At 45.2% G+C, this 17261-nt stretch overlaps 1 protein-coding gene across 1 annotated transcript; it reads right to left on the reverse strand.

Moving 5' to 3' along the window:
- Positions 1–5514: 5514 nt before the first annotated feature.
- On the reverse strand, positions 5515–10378 carry TRIL (TLR4 interactor with leucine rich repeats). Its single transcript, XM_055806544.1, has one exon. It carries the CDS (start codon positions 10010–10012, stop codon positions 7739–7741), a length of 2274 nt encoding a protein of 757 aa, XP_055662519.1. The 5' UTR covers positions 10013–10378; the 3' UTR covers positions 5515–7738.
- Between the last annotated feature and the right edge of the window lie 6883 nt (positions 10379–17261).

Genomic DNA, 17261 nt, shown 5'->3' on the forward strand with positions numbered 1-17261 from the left:
AGGATAAAGAAAGTTCTTAGCCATTCCAGTGAAAAAGATGCTGACCCTGAATCTCTATTCCATTTGAGCCACAGAAATGTATGGAAGGGGATGTCTTTAGTTCCTGCTGGACCTCTGCAGTCTCAGGTTCTTAGGGATACATCCTTGTAGGAAAACCAGAAGCCTCTGCACTTTCCTTTGTGCCAGCAGAACAGTATCAGTGGGATCCCAGTGAACCATTCAAATCCCAAATCGTTCCTGAATAAAACCCCTTCTGTTTAAGCAGGATTTGTTTAAAATTCATGTACTCCTTCCTTCGCTTTCTAAGAGCAGACTCTATTTTAAACAGCTGTTATCTCTTACTTCAAACCAGATAAAGCAAGCCCAAACAAACTCCCATTAACATAGAACTGAAAAATTAGGCAAGAAAAAAGGAAGTAACTGAATGGATACCAGGCTGAACTGAATGTCCCTAATCTGTTGGAGAAAACCCTGTGCCAATGAGTAAGATGGTAGAAGAAGGTAGTGCTGCACTGCTAAAAGCAGTCAGGTGGAAGGCACATGCAGCATGGCAGAACTGTACAGCAAGGATCCCAGCAACTGCACCAGGCTCATGGGAATAACTGGCAAGTTCCAGATTTGTTGGCACATTTACTACTAGAAAAACTGCATGGTTTGACAAAATATTTTAAATAATAAAAGCTTTTCAGGCAACGAGAGGAAGTGGAGGAGTTTCATTTGGAGGCCAACAAAACTGTGGTAGGTTTGGCATCTTTAAGTTTCAGAGTTAACAACTTACTACAATGATCATGAAAGATTCCCCCTCTTCGGTAATTGCCAGCTGAGAAAGACATTTCCGTGCCAGTTAACACTCAGGCTCATCTCCCCAAGCTGATCAGATCTGAGAACTGTTTTGGTAGGGTTTTCTTAAGGTGAACACTGAATCTTAGAGCACAGTTCTGCATTACAATTAATTCCATTGCAAAAGATCTATTACCAGTGGGTACTTACATGAAGAGCCTTGAAATCTTTTCACTTGCACAGAGTGAGAACAGAAGAAGGATCAAGCTGTTGCAGCAAAAAAATGGCACGCTAAAACATCTGCTACGTGTACTGTCAAAACTCCAAATTGCCTTGTAAATTTAACATACGAACCTTGTCTTGCAGTAGGCTTGTTCAAGATTTAGATCATTACATAGTGATGGCAAATAAACCATGTTATCCTTCAAATAAACGAAACAAATATTATTTTTTTTTTGCTGTAAACATGCTTTTCCTGTGTGTTCCTCTAGAGTAAAATTATTTCTAACCTTTCATCTGATAGGTATCACCAAGTATGCTCCCTTATTTCAAATTGTTTTACAGTAGTCAGGGGCTGCTACAGTGCTAAGTAACTTAAGTATTTAAACTGAATTTTAACTCCAATGTTTAAATATTAAGCAAGGTAGGAGGAAAAGTGGTACAATGGTACAATGATAGAGATGTCAATGGTACAATGATGGATTAAAGATTGTACTAAAACATGGATTCAGACATATCAAAAGGTCTCTTCTGTCCTTCTCACTGTAAGGATGAACTCCAGCAGTGTAACAGTGAATCCCTTAGTTTAAAACTGACAGCCCAGGCACCATTTCAAGGAACTTTTCTGGATCCAGATAGGATCCATGCATATCCCCACACAATATAATTTGTTAACATAATGCTAATCTTTGCTCTTATTGGCAAGAAATTAAATAAAAGAGTCAAAACATTGTTTACAAGCTACCTACCTTCTTCATGTTCCAAAGAAAAATAATTCCTTTCTTGACTTAAAACCGTCGTTCAGGTTTATTTTAAAGACAACGTCCCTGAAATATTTGTCCCTTACGAGATAAATCAGTCTTATAATGAGAATATTTGTCTCATTAACTTCCTGTGTATAATTTTTATCTGTTATATGTATCCAGGACTTCAAACATTCAAATGACTTCTAAATATTTACTACAACTAAACAAATATGTATGAAACTAATGACAATGAAACAAATCGCACACGTGAGAAGTTAAATGAATCAGGAAAACTGTGGCTAACAGGATTTTGGCCAAGGATTTCACAAAATGCTTATCCACTCTATTTCCTTGACATTCAGGTCTCATAATTAAGTCTTTTTTTCTAGTCTCACATGGCGAAATAAAATGAACTAGACTAGACCAGACTGATGCATAAGGTGTTACATTATAGTAATACATTTGCCATAGCTAGAAGGCACAGCTGTGGCCCTGTGAGAATGTTTTGTTGGTCATTCATTCTCACAAGATTATAAAAAAATACAACCCTCACTTCACAACCTCTGAGCACTTGCATTACAAAGTGGCATACGATTGCTCACTGACAGATTGCTCTAATGTTTGTTCAGATTCTCTCGGTACAAGTTTCACATGAATGGATCTCCGAAGAGCAGTAAAGTATTTTGAAATACTGACTATACAAAAAATTGAAACATTTTGTAAAAAAATTAACATGATTTGAGAATATATTTGTTGAAATATTAGAGAAACAGGTAAAGTAAGGAATAGTATCATACGTATCTATCTGAAATCAAGAGACACCATTTAACATGTTAGCTAAGGACTGTTCTGCCTGGCAGCAACTTCAAATGACCTTTGCGATGAAAAATCAGGTAATACTTTAGTAAGAATTAATACTTTTAACAATACCCACCCCAATTTTCTTTGTAGCACTCAATAGCTTTTAAGATGTATGTATGTGGGGACCTCCCCAACCCTGGACAAATAGTTTATTTCTATAACTTAAAATTATTAAACATACATTATCAAACTAAAAATAAATGTACCTTTAAAAATCCAGCAACAAATGAGGCACATGTCACACCATAAATACTCATAAATTACCTTTAAAGTCTCAGATTCTTCTTTGCTAGTAAACATCTCTTTTAGTTTTTAGGCAGCTTTCTTCCAGCTATTTACTCACACTGTATTCATACTGCATTCTTACAGCCTTGTATGTAAAAACAAATGAGATATAGATTTAAAAAAAAATAAAATACCAGGGAGCATCTACGTAAATAAATCGATGTACAATGATATGAAGATAAATATTTTTGCTTAAAGACAACTGACTATTTTTCTATGGGAATTTATTTTCTATGGGAATTAAAGCATGCTCTTGAGAGAACTCGACTTTTTATGGAGAAAAAACACAACAGCAGTATTTGGACAGACTGCCAAAACTATGCTATATTTAGCGTGGAGCAAAAAGAACAAATGCAGCATCCAGAATACACATGGTTTCCTTACATTTATTCCCCATTTCTGTTTAACAAATAGCAGATTATAGATCAACGTTTATATAGCAACTTGTCTCAAAACAGTTGCCCAGATGAAAAATCAAGTACATCACACTGTGTACACATAATTTGGCTGATTTGATTTTGCAAATAATTTTTTAAACCAAAGCTTTACTTGTGGACCTCGAACAACATATGCACACCCTTGGTGGCCAAAGAAACATGAATTAATGTGAGCAGCCAGGTTTTTTGAAATGAAGTAGTATTTATCTTGCTCACTCAAGGAGTTTTCTGCAAATACATATACTGTCATGAAAATAAATGATTTTTTGTGGACTCATCCACTACAATCTAAATGTAAGTTTACCAGTTAAATAAATATCCTGATGGAACTGGAGTAGACTCTTCCCCCACACCCCCCCCCCCCCCCGCCCCTTCCAATTCTTCATTTTCCAAATCTCTCCCAGGAAAGAGCACAAAGGAAAACGCACAAGAGACATGTAATTTACCAGGTCCCCCCTTGTCAGGGTAATAACATGGTTCAAACGACGATGGTATTTTATGATTTGGCATTTGCAGTGCATTGCGAAAACTAAAGATAGTACTGCATAAAGAAATCAATATTTTTATAAATCCAACAGGCTCTAATAGTCAAGCGGTGCTTTTCAGCAAGGGTTTTTCATGCGCATGTAGACCTTCATGGACACCATTACAGCCCTGTTCTCTTCAGATTATTTCTCTCTAGCCCTGCATTGTTAACGTCAATGTTTCTAGGATCTTGTAGAGAAGTTTTAATAATTTTCGGGTTTGCCGATTAATGATTTTCCAGTAAAGGTATATCCTCTACATATGATTTTCATCTAATGTGAATAGTCTAGATTTTATTAGACTGTGGACAAACTGGGTATCAAGACTACTTACGATTGTTTAAGCAGCTTTTCATCTTTGTTTTTTCCTGCCTCTGCACCGCACCCCCACATTTTCCACTTCCAATACTTGTGTGAGTTGAACAGAATCAAAGAAACTGAGCTGGCTGAAAATTAGGGGAGAGGGGAGGTACTAGGGAAGGTTTATTTTCAAGGAGGATCAATTTTGCAGTTCACCATCCAGCTGCCTGCAGTGAAGGGTCAGGGATTGCGAGGGAAGCAGGAGGTGTGCAGGGGCTGCGGACCCAAGCAGAGCTGCCACCAGGGAAGCCCCACTACGTTTTGCAGACCTCCCTCAGCAGTAGTCCTTTTACCTCAATGGGACAATCTTTTGGTGATTTGCAGTCTTTGATAGATAACATGCTCAGTAATTACTTAGCAGGACAGCATTCAGGTGACACTTCCCCAAGCTGCATAGATTCCAGGAGAGAACAGGGCGGTAAAACTCTATTTCTGCTAGAAGGACAAACATTTTGAGCATAAATTGATGGCAGTTCATCCATTTAGAAAAGGCTATTTTTACAGTCATTCTTTAGAAAGGAACTTACTTGAAAAAAGACCCAAATATATATAAATATTTTACTGCTGGTAAAAATAGAGCCATGTAATATTGACATCGCTTGGTCATTGAATGTTGCTGACATTTCTTTCCTGAACCACCTGCTAGTACAGCTCCCCCCTGCAAAAAAGCTGCAAGTAACAACTGCACGCAAAGCCTAAGTACTCCTAGTTACAGAACTTCTGAATTTCAAGAAGTTGCCAACTTCATTCTGTTAACCATGTTTGTTGTTGTTGTGTAAATCTATGTATCTACCTCTCCTAGGCTGGGACAAAGACCTATTTCCACTTCATTGTAGCAATTCTTCAAATGTTTTTATAAATTCAAAAAGCAGCAGTGAATTCTTACTTAGAAAACGTGTGTGCTCAACATGACATTTTAATATCATTAGCCTCACGGTACTGAAAAACCCTCAGAACTGTAACTTCCAACGTGCATCAAATATTGACATCCCAAACAATCATTATTTCTTATTTAGCTTATAAAGGATCATTAGTCCACTAATGTAATGGCACCTTATTAGTCTATCTTGGGACAGTGGTCTACCTGTTCCAGAGCTGACCATTTTAATTATTTTACTGTTTGCACCATCCAAACATATAACAACCAAAACAGAAAACATAACATGTGGTGAAAAGACATGAGAGAATCCACGATGAGGCGCGCTCTGCAGGCCTAAGAAACAGCAGTGCTAATAACACAAAGAACTTACAGCCAGTCTATGATTGAAGCGATGCATTATGAGATAAAATCTAAGACACCAATTTTCTTTTCAGCAAATGGATTTATTGACATAATTGATTATAACCATGTACAGCATCTATGCATCTCCCATTGGAAGAATATCCAGTGATAAGAGCTAATGTTAGTGTGATACACAGCTTTACTCAATAATCCCCACTGCATTTCTAACACAAACAGTGGTGTATTCCACAGTCAGTCATAAATGGCCAAAAGCACCCAGGTGTCCAAAGGAACAGAAATTTAAGATTCTTAACAAAAAATAAAACATGATCCTGGTTTCCTTCAGTTTTAATTCAACTCAACATTGTGTCTATAAGAGTTATGAATTTTAATCTATACTCAGACAATCAAGTTTGGCCCCTGATATTAATGAAAACTACTGCCTGTCAACATAAATCCAAAAGGACTTTTTACTACTGACAGAATCAAGACTTCCCGCCCCCCCCCCCCCCCAGCATTTAAAAGGCAAAGATTAAGGCAAATGATCTCTACGCTCCCTCCTTTCCTCCGACTTGAATGTAAAGATTGAACAAAATTCCCTCAGAACATAAAGTCTTTTCTCACTGAACTCCAACTGAAGGTACCAGTTACTATGGTGTCTTTTGTAAATGCTTGTCATCTGAAAACAAACAAACAAAAAACCCCCAACAAACCGCATTGCTTACTTGCAACTAGAGTAATAAACAACTTGTAGTCACGAACACCTCGGGTCAGCAGTGAATGCATGATATTGAAACTATTGTCTCCATAGTTCACTGACACTTCCTTGAAGCCATTCAGTTCCACAAGAGTTCATCTGAGGTTGCACATTAAATTCAAAGGAGCAAAAGTAGCATCAATGGTCTCAACAATTTACCAAACTCCATCTAAAACATTTGCATTTAAAGCGTAACCCCAGTTTGGACCTTTTTAAGTAGCTCATTTCTAGACCACACAGAGAGAATTATTAATGTAAACTAAACCACCATATTTCATAGTAACAGAACCACATTCTGTAAATATTTAGGAAAGTAGAAGTTTGAGAAAGTAGAGAGCAACTGATCAAAAAATGATTAGCATTGCTCTAAAACCAAAGACAAAAGTCAAGTTAAAGAAAAACAACCAACAACAAAACAAAACCAACTCAAACATCATATACTACTGCATAAGGGTTTAACTTCAGCATTACTCACTCAGCTACACAAAACACAGAATCTAGATTAATATACAAAAATGTTTTATTTCACAGTGAGGTACATAAAGCTTCTAATTTTAGTAGGCTAAGGCTAAGAGAGAATTGCCCATTAGGATAAAGACTGCTTCACATTCCTGAAATATTCTCACCTATTACTGTTTCTGAAGAAAGGCACCAATATTATTTATCCATCAACAGCTCATCTCTGCATCCACCCATTTAGAAATGGATTACGTGAGGGTCAGCGATCCACTGACCATCACAGACTCAGACAACTACCACACACATTACTGTGTGCAAGTACCAAGCAGTATTTATTGAAAAAAAAGAATTTTAAAATAGCTCATTTGTAAACATATTACAGAACTCAGTTTTTCCTAGTGGTGTCAGCAATACATTCCTGCAAAACTAACCAGCTGCATTATTGTTTCCCGTTTACAAAAAAGTACGAAAACACACCCGTGCACGTTAAAACTGCCTCACGTTCAGGGTGAGTTAAGATGGCACAGCCTTCAAACTGTTCAGCACAAAATGCGTGTTTCAAGCCCTCTAGACAACTCACTGGTTGTACTACATTAGAAGACAACCCTCCGTCCAAATTTTTAATTAGGAAGCGCCGGTGCCTTGGAACGGCCCAGCTGCAGTCCGAGAAAGCCACCTGTAAAGCGGCACGCTTCAGTTCAGGGCGCTGAGCTGGCCTAAGGCACCTGCTGCTGCTCGCACGGGCTCCCGCCCTTCTCTCCCCTCATGGCACCGAGCAGCTGCCCAGTCGCGGCTTTTGCTTGGGCTAGCGATGATTCTGAGGAACGGCGACCTTCCATCAGGGGTGGCCGACTAAGCCCACCTCACACACGGCATCAGTCCCGGCCTGCAGTAAGCGTGGCTGAGGGCAGCGACCGCACGCAGCTTTCCCTGAGGAGGCGGCAGCCCGGCGGGGCCCGGCCGTACCCTCAGCCCAGCGGCCGCCTCCCCTCGCCGCGCCGACCACAGCTCCCGGTGGGCCCCGTTGCCCAGCAGTGCCCACCGCCCACCTCTGCGCGGTGCCCGCCGGGAGCCGTAGTTGGGCGGGCTCAGTCGGTGAACCGCTGCAGCAGGTGGTCGTCGCCGTGGCGGCCGCCGCCGCTATCCATGAAGCGCTCGCAGGGGAACTCGATGAGGTCGGCCTCGCTGAGGGCGCAGGCGGCGCCGCGGGGTGGCCGGTGCGACTGGAAGCCTGAGAAGTCGGCGGAGACGCCGGTGCCCATGGAGCGGAGGGGCCGGCGGGTGGAGTAGAGCTGGCGGACGTGGACGGGGGCCGCCTTCCGCCGCCGCCGCCCCAGCACCTTCTTGCGCAGCAGGCGGGAGGCCCAGGCGGCCAACGCCGCCAAGAGCAGCAGCGCATTCACCGCCAGCAGCACCAGCGTGAGGAGCTGCTGGTCGGGGCCACGGGGCCCGCCCGCCGCCACGCCGCCCTCGGGCAGGGTGACCAGCCCGGCACAGTGGTCCCGCGGTGCTACCGGGCACGCGCGGCCGCCGAGGATGCCCTCGACACAGACGAGGTAGGGGGTGTCCGGGCGGAGCTCCCGCAGGGTGGCAGCTGGCTCCCCGCGCTCCGGCAGGTAGACGAAGCGCTGGAACTTGACGGCGGCGCCGAAGCGGTCGAAGAGGAGGCGGAACCTCACCGGCCCCAGCAGACGGGGGCTGCGGTGCGGCCGCACGGCCCAGCGCACCGTTACCGAGCTGGAGCCCACCGCCTCCACCGACAGGTTGCAGAGGAACAGCTTGTTGAAGTCGCACGGGTCGGACACCAGCGGCGGGACCCCGGCGGCCGGCGCAGCGCGGGGCTTCCCGGCCCGCCGGGGCCACGGGGCGCTGGGCGGCGCCGGTCCGGAGGCGGCCGGGCGGGCGGGCGGCGGCGGCGGCGTGGGGCTGGCCGGCTCCGCCGCGGCCCTGGGCGCCGCCGCGCTCTCGGGCGCCCCCAGCAGGCGGGCGGTGGAGGCGGACGGCGGCGGCCCGCGGGGCACCCCCGCGCCGCTGCTGTTGCCGCCGAGCCCCTCGGCGGCCGGCGGCGGGGACGCGGAGGCGGGAGCGGCACCGTCGTGGCAGGGGCCGCCGTCTTGCGGAGGCGGCAGCTGGGCGTCCTGCAGGTAGTCGAGGTACTTGCCCGCCAGGGCGGGCGGCAGGTGGCACTGCACGAAGACGGTGAGCAGGCGGCCCTGGGAGTGCCAGGCCCCCAGCCAGTGCTTGAGGCCGCGGAGGCGGCAGTCGCAGCTCCAGGCGTTCCCCTCCAGCTCCAGGCGGTAGAGAGCCGGGCTGGAGGCGAAGAGCTCGCCTGGGAGAGTGGCCAGCACGTTGTCTCGAAGGCTGAGCTCCCGCAAGCGGCCGAGGCGGCCGAAGGTGGCAGGGTGCAGGGCGGTCAGCGCGTTGCGGCTCAGGTCCAGCGCCTCCAGGCTGCTCAGCGGCTCCAGCAGGGCAGCGGGCAGGTGGCTCAGCAGGTTTCCCTCCAGGCGCAGCTCCTTCAGCGAACCCAGCCCCGCGAAGGCATCTGAGGCCAGGTGAGCCAGTCGGTTGCCACTGAGCGAGAGCTTCGCCAAGCCAGGCAGGTGCTGGAAAAGCCCCCCTGTCAGCTGCTGCAGGTTGTTGCTGGCCAGCAGCAGCGTGTGGAGGGAGCGCAGTGGCCCGAAGATGTCTGGGTGGCGAAGGGAGCTCTGCTGGTTGCCTGACAGGTCGAGGAAGCGCAGCTTAGCCAGGCCGGTGAAGGCACCGCGGCTCAGCCAGCGGATGCGGTTGGACTCCAGGTGCAGGTAGAGTAAGTTCGGTAGCCCTGAGAAAGTGGAGTCGCCCAGTGAGCCCAGCTCGTTGCCATCCAGCCGCAGCTTGACGAGGCTGCTGAGGCCAGAGAAGGAGGCAGCGCTGAGGCGGCCGATCTCGTTGGCATTCACGTAGAGGATGCGCAGCTTGGCCAGGGAGCTGAGGGTGCCGGGGGCCAGCGCCAGCAGCAGGTTGTTGCCCAGGTAGAGCTCCTCCAGCCGACCCAGGCGCTCAAACGCCTTGGGATGCAGCGAGCGGATCCGGTTGTACTGCAGGTCCAGGCGCTGGAGCCCTGCCAGGCGGTGGAAGTCGAAGGCGGAGATGTTGGCGATGAAGTTGCCCCCGAGGCTGTAGGTGAGGATATCCTGGGGCTCGGCCGCCTTGGGCACCGAGCGCAGGCCCCGGTTGGTGCAGAGGAGGTGCTGGTGCTGCTGGCAGTCGCATGGCTCGGGGCAGATGGGCTCGGCCGCAGGCAGCAGCAGGAGGAAGAGGGGGACCGAGCCCCAGAGCACCCGCGTCAGCAACATCAGGCGGACCCGGCGCGGCGCCCCCATCCCGGGACGAGCCGTGGGCTGCTTCCCCCGCCGGCTTTGTCTCTCTCCGGCATCCCCCCCGCCGCGGCTGCTATTCGGCCACTCCTCTGCTCCGCGCCGGGCTGAGCTCCGCGCCGGGCGGGCGGGCGCGGCGGCGGCTGCAGGTCGCGGTGCCCGGCACCATGGGCTCGCCCGAGCCGGCCGGGGGGCACGGAGCGGCCGGGAGGGCTGCGGGCCGCCGCCGCCCGGGCTCCGCCGCCCCTCGCGGCCCGCAGGCTGCGGCTCGGCGGTCGCGGGGCCGGTGCTGCCGCGGGGGGCGGGCGGGGTGCGGGCGGAGCGGCGCGGCGCGGCACGGCACGGCACGGCGCGGCGCGGCTGCCCGCTGCTCCGCTGGCTGTCCCAGGGGCGGGGGGGGGGGGGGGTCGGGCGGAGCGGGGAGGGGGGGCGGAGCGGGGAGCAGGAGAAAGACGAGCTCCGAAACTTGCCCAGAAAACTCAGCGGAAATTCGTACTTCCCACACTGTGCCCTGGGGGACCGGAGGATCGGATGGAGCGGGGGAGAGGGGGGGGCGGGGGGAGGGAGCCGCGACCGGTCCTGGCTCGGCTCAGCCCCGGCAGCGAGCAGGGGCGCTAAGTGGGAAAGTAGGAATTGGAACCGGCTGTGGCTGCCTCCCAGCCACATGGGCTGCAGATAGAGCTGCGCATCGGGGAGGGGGAAGGGAACAGAAGTAAACTGGTTGTCGTCCGCCCCACCCCCCAACACCCCTTTTTTCTTTTTCTTTTTCTTTTTTTGTTTTTTGTTTGTGTTTCTTGTATTTAGAAACCTGCCAAAAGCAATAGGTACGGTTTACCACGGATTAAGGACTTTGTTTTGTTTTGAGCAAACGGCATTCGGAGGACTAAGCCACCTACAAGTACATCAAAGGATGAATTTTCATTCTTTCTCCCCACCTCCTGCCTAGTAGGTTCCTGACAAAACTGCAAGCGAAGATGCACTTGAACGTAGCTCCAGCTCCACAAATGCCTCGTCAGGGTGGTTAGGATGCCCTTCAGAAATAATTCCCATTTTAAAGATTCTTCTCTTTCAACAGCATACAAGTTCAGAGTGAAAAGCAGGTGCTGGAAAGTGTACTGAAAACAAAGTAGACTGCATACCCATCCATTCAATGACTTGCCTTCCCTGTTGGCGTTGTTTGGCTTTGTAAGATGTCGCCAATGGGGTAAATAAGCCTCTAAGGGCAGGAGGAAATGCCTAGATATGAAGGGTATATAAGGCTGTTAAGGATGATGAGAGAAAGAAGATAATGCCCAAAATACCACGTTGCAAATTTAATAAATAAATTGGAAACTGTGTTGTACATGAGGTTGGACAGTATCCAACTGCCCACACTTTGCATACGCTTCTGGACTAAAGCAGTGTGCAAACCATGTTCCTTTCTCCCATCTAAAGGCAGAATTTAGACAGCTTTCATGGAAGTTTTGCGGTTAGTGGCAGTGTCAATATGAGCGGAGCATGGTATGGTAGTTTGTGCTGAGTCCTTACAGTCTGCTTTCACGGAGAGGTGTTACTTTGATCAAACTTTTGATCCGGTCCCACTTTTTAGCGGTTGGAGAATATGAAGTGTGCTCCAGGCCTGCTCAGGAGCATGAAGCACAGTGTTGTGCATGGAGGTGATCAGCAGATTTGCCTCAAAACCACAATGGCAGTCTGAAGAAACCTTGAAGGGAAGGGATAAGGCTTGGCGCAGTCAAAGGGGCATTGCTATGAGCATCTTAATTCCTGGCTCTTGTAGTTAGCTGGGGCTAGGCCTTATGAAAAATAATCCTTTTGCAGTGGTAACTGCATTGTGCTGGTGTGGGAAGTCATATTTGGAGTAGGAGAGTGACATTTTAGATAATCTGGAAGAAGTCTGCAAATGTTTTTGAGCAGCTCTGAACTATAACTTGCTTATTGGGAAAAAGTGTGACCAATAATGTGGTAGAATATGGTTATGGCAAGGTAAGCTGTTTTCAGGGGGGCTTGTAAGATTTTTTTTTGGTGAGAAATGACAGTTTTGCACAGGCAGTCTTGGTAAACTAGAAGAGTAACTGAAAGCTTTGGTATTTATACCTAAAAATCTGCTTATAGGGGAAGGCGTAGTATACTGCATTAAAGATTTTGAAGCAAAAATGGTGGTAATCAGAGTTATCAGATTCCAGAACTTGCTGGCTTCTGCAGATGTGCAGTATCTTGTCATCACACAAGCATGCTCTTAGATTAACTTTATTTAAAATTGTGTCCTAAATTGCTGCTGCATTGTTTTTTGAGGGTGGACAGAAGTTGGTCTGCTTGAGTGGAGTGGAAAGTTTGTTTTGATTATTTTTACCTGCTTTATTTTGAGCAGTACATGCTTGATTAATTAGGTGGTTTTTTTCCTGAAATAAATCTGAGTAAGTTTCACAGGAGGAACTTTTTGCTAGCTTTTTTTTCTTCTTTTCCCAGGTTATGAAAGAAGCCAATCCAGCATTTGTTCATGATTCTAATGTCCATGGGTTAAGAATCCAGACCTTTTAGCTCAGTCTCTTCCTTACTATGTTTTCACTCACCAGCTTCTTCTTTTTGGTATCTTATCACATCATGTCTAATATTCAGGACAAAGTAGAGGCATTTAAGACTGCATCTTTCCTTCCCTATTCTCAAAGCCACTACAGTGCGAGAGAAGACATCCTGGCTCTCAAAGTTTTCTTTAATTCTGAGCAAAGCCTAATTAACTAGTGGCTTTTTCCCCCAGCAAATTTGCTTCACTGGTGTACGTTAAATAGTGAAATTTTAGGAAAACATTCTGTATAATGGTATGCCTATTTTCTGTTCCTTTGGGTTTTTCTTCTGAAATATGCTCGAGCTTATAAGGGCAATTTATGAACTGTCTTTCCTGTAGAAGCACCATAGATCTTTTCCTAGTCATGTGTCATTGCAAATACTAAAGGTTTAAGTCAAATTGTGTCTTATGTATTGCTTTTGATTTATGCTTTCTGACATTTAGCCAACATTATTTTCACTGGGTTTGGAGAATTTTAAGTGACAGGAATTTAATAAAAATATTTTACTAGTTATTCTTATGAAGAGAATTCATCACACACTTGTTCTCACACTGGAAATATGTTATCCCAGGAACAAAATAAACAAATACAATGGGCCTTTTTGCTGAGTTGTTTTTTGTTTTTTTTTTTTTAAATTCAACTAGGAAGTTATTATTCAAGATACATTAGGAACACATCTGTTTAGATAAAAGGTGCCACATTTGTTTTCCTACTTTGGAATAGGAACTTTGCAGCTGCAGTAGTTCTTGTCTCCTTATCCAAGCACACAGTAAGATTTTTAATGTGTGATTGAGAAACAGTGGTCTTTTTCACCCCAAGCTGAAAAAGCATAAATCCATCTATGAAAACTGGGGGAGGTGGGGGTGGTGGAAATTAAAAAGTAGCCTATTCTTAAAAGACTTAACGATTATCTTAAAATACACCTTCATGGTTAAGATTTGAAGTATGAGGACTTCTAAGGGCCAAGGACCCGGAATGCCATCTTTTGGCTGATACGTATCTATTCCTATGATGACTGTGAGAGAACTGACCTTAAATAAGTATTGTTTCATGACTAAATAGTATCCATATGTTTGTTATACCTAAACCCAAATACCTCTATGATGTTCTTTTTTGTTGTTGTTTTTTCAAGTGATGTTATGTAGGCCCTGGTCAGAGGACTGGTGGTTGAAAGTGGTGGACTGATACTTGTAGGCAGAATGTAAAACAGAGTGGAAGAAGCAGCATGCTAGTGTAGCCTATCCCAGCGTTTACTGGGACTGTGGCAATATCTGCATAAGAAATTTCCATTAAATTAAATTACTTTTTCTTTATTCCAGTTTAAGAGAACTGCTGCTGAACTGGTTCATTTAAGGCCTGGTATCTCATAGCTTTGTATAGTTACCAGGAATGGTAACTAGTTATGTGGAACCAGAGCTTTATCTCGAAAGAGGCATTTTTCATTGGTCTGTATAATTCTTCTGCCCACTGCACATCACAACTGTTTTCATCTGAATTTGTACAAAATGTTTAAAGAAATCTTAGCTTTAAACTTTATTTCTGACTGAGCCAGCTGGTGTCAACTTTAGTGTCAGACTTCCTATTTAAAACAAGACAAAAAGCTTCTGTAAATTGGTATATCAGCGTGTTTAGTTGGTTAAGATACAAAAACGTAATTTGGAGTTCTTTAACTTACATTGGACTATTCTGTCATTGGAAGCTGTGGTACACATCATTACTGCATAGGTTATGCTAAGTTCTCCCCAAGTAAGCATAAAGAAACCCAGAAAGATATTAGTTGATTAGCTTTTTTCTATCTGATAAAATGTCACCCTGAATTTATACGTTTGTAGGCATCTTTGCTTTTTAAAGAAATAAAAATACTTCAAAACACTGCAAATTATTAACAAAACCGTTCATACACCATCTATGTCTTTGTTAGTAGCTCCTGCAGCTCATGGGTTAAAGCATTTTTTAAGTGGTCACCAGTTTTGGTGCTATTCTGCATGTCAGTGCCAGTAATGCAAATACCATAGTGTAGGGAAAATACAAGAATTCTAGTGCCAAACATGCTAGTATTTTTTTCCCCTTTTACATTGCACAAACAGTTCACCTATGTTGTGTAATTTGTGTTGGTTGCACTTACTGTAGTAATTAACATTATAAATAAAACTTTTTCCTGATACGATGTTTTGTGCTCATGTGTGATGAAATATTGCTTGCCACATCCAGTTCTTCAGAAACAAAGCATGACTCCCGGGCCAGCAGTTAATATTACATGCCTGTTCTGCTCCACGGAATGAAAGCTACCAGATGTTTAATAGATATCTGGTCCCATCATCCACAGAGGTCTGTGGCCTACAAGGCTCTGCTGATTACACATATCTTTAAATCTTTCCAGAATCAAACATCTGAGTAAAGTATTTGTGGGTTTTGACATATGATGCTAGTCTAGACATGCTAAGTTTTGCCATTGTGTGCATGTTCTGTCAAACAATCCAAACCCACTGAATTTCACAAAGTGTAGGGTTTGCCTCTTAGAATTCCTCTGGGCAGGCTGTTCCAGGACTTCACGATGATAGCAGTTGATTCCTTCATGCGTATTAGTTTACTGCCTAAGCAATTTCAAGTCTGTTTTTTGCCTTTCCAACTCTGTAGACTGTGTGAAACATTGTAGCTGTACCCACAGGTAACAATATATTCACATGATCCGTCTGCAAGTGAAAATCAGCTAGCTCAATCTATACAATTAACTGCAAATCAGGTAATGGATGTTGTTGCTATAATATTAGTATTTCGTAACAATAAATGGAGAGTTACGTATCTGCATTCTTCTGCATAGTGATCTCTGCTAGTATGGATCACTTACAAATTAGCTTTCATCAGTTAGATTGGGTGAACCATACTTGCAAAGTCTAACCAATTATTTAGCTGTTATATTTTGCTTTATCTAATGCTTATTTCCTGAGGGAGAAAGTCTTTAAGGGAAGTACTTGCTTTTTGTGTAGTCCAGCATATGTGATGGCAAGAAAGGTGAGAACCCTACTTGTGTCAGGGTAGGAGCGGTGTAATTTATATAAAACAAATGCTTATGTAGTTTATGCAGGGCCAATTAGCTGTTGCAGTGTCTGCAATTCTTTGGCATGATTATCTGTTTATATATTGAAACTTTGCAGTATTATTAGACCAGTTTTTCCATAACGGGGTAACAAATCAGGCAAGTGTTCCTGCAAACATTCTCTTCTCTTTCTCCTTAAAAGGATATGTGTACTTATGGCAATCTCTTTCATAATGGGTAATACCCTTTTGCCATGTTTTTAGTGTGATAGATGCTCTTTGCTATTCCTATCATCCCATAATTTGGAAAGTGTAGCAGAGAGATCCTAAAACAAAATACCACTTGGACCAGGACTTCTACTACTAATTGGTAAAATGTATTCAGGTAGATACGCAGAAAAATAGAAAACACTCACTGATGCAACTGACCTATGTCAGGTTAGAAGGGATCACTCAGTGACGTTTAGTCCAGCCTCCCAAGTGGATCTGGTTGCTCAGGGCTCTGTCAATTCTCTGAGGACGGAGGTATCACAGTGCCTCTTATTAGTTAGCTGAAGACAGCAACGCTGCCTTACAGCTAAACAAATGCTTTTCTTTCAGTTACTCCTCATACATTGACATGCTTCAGGCTCATCATCATCATCTGTGGCCCACCACTGGACTTGCTTCAATATGTCAATGCTGTTCTTGTATTGTGGCAGCCAAAAGCCAACAGCTAAAACGGCAGGACACAAAATTGTCCTTATGTGCTCAGAAATTACATTCTAGAGGACTCATTCCATAACGCTCCTGGGACCAGAGGCAAGGCTGAGTGGGCTGTACTGGTCTGGGTCCTCATTGCTCTCCTTGAAGATGGCCTTTTCCCAGTCATTGGGGACCTCCCACAATTACCATGATCTTCGGAAGATAGTAGAGAGCAGCCTTGCAATGAAATCAGCCAACCCAGATGCAGCCAGTCTGGGCCCATGGACTTGTATATGTTCAATTATCTTTAGTGGTTCCTCATCTTTGTTACGGGTAATGCTTCACTCCCACAGACTCTGCTACTAAGCTGAAGTAGCTGGGACACCTAAGGAAAAAACCCTTACTAATAAAAACAGAAGCACAAAGCCATTTAGTACCTCAGACTCTTCCACTTCCTTTCTCACTAGGTCTTCTACCCTGTTAAGCAATGGTCTCACCTCTTCTTTAGCTTCTTTTTGCTGCTGGTGTTGAAGGCATCCTCATTTTTCCTTTTTACATCTCTAACAAGTTTGGGCTTCAGCCAAGCTTTGGCTCTCGTGTTTGCATCCCTGCATGCTTGGGCAATATCTCCCTTTCTCTAAGTAGTCTGTTTCTGTGTCCATCTTCTGCAGTCTTCTGCCATACTTGCTTGTTTGCGTCAGAAAGGACCCTTTTTGTGCTCGGATAAGGTTGTCTTTGAAAATTAGCCAGCCCTTCTGGGCCTTGTTGTCCTTCATGGCAGTATCCCATGGGTCCTACCAAGCAGATCCCTGAACAAGGCAATATCTGCTTTCTTGAAGGCCAGGACTGTAATTTTTATAATTTATCTTCCTCACTTGACTCAGGATTTTAAACTCCACAATGTTATGGTCATTGCAACTAGGGTTCCCCTAAACTTTTACAGCCTTGGCTGGTTACTGATTGTTCATGGA

Source organism: Falco peregrinus, chromosome 5, assembly GCF_023634155.1.
Source record: "Falco peregrinus isolate bFalPer1 chromosome 5, bFalPer1.pri, whole genome shotgun sequence".
Taxonomy (NCBI): domain Eukaryota; kingdom Metazoa; phylum Chordata; class Aves; order Falconiformes; family Falconidae; genus Falco; species Falco peregrinus.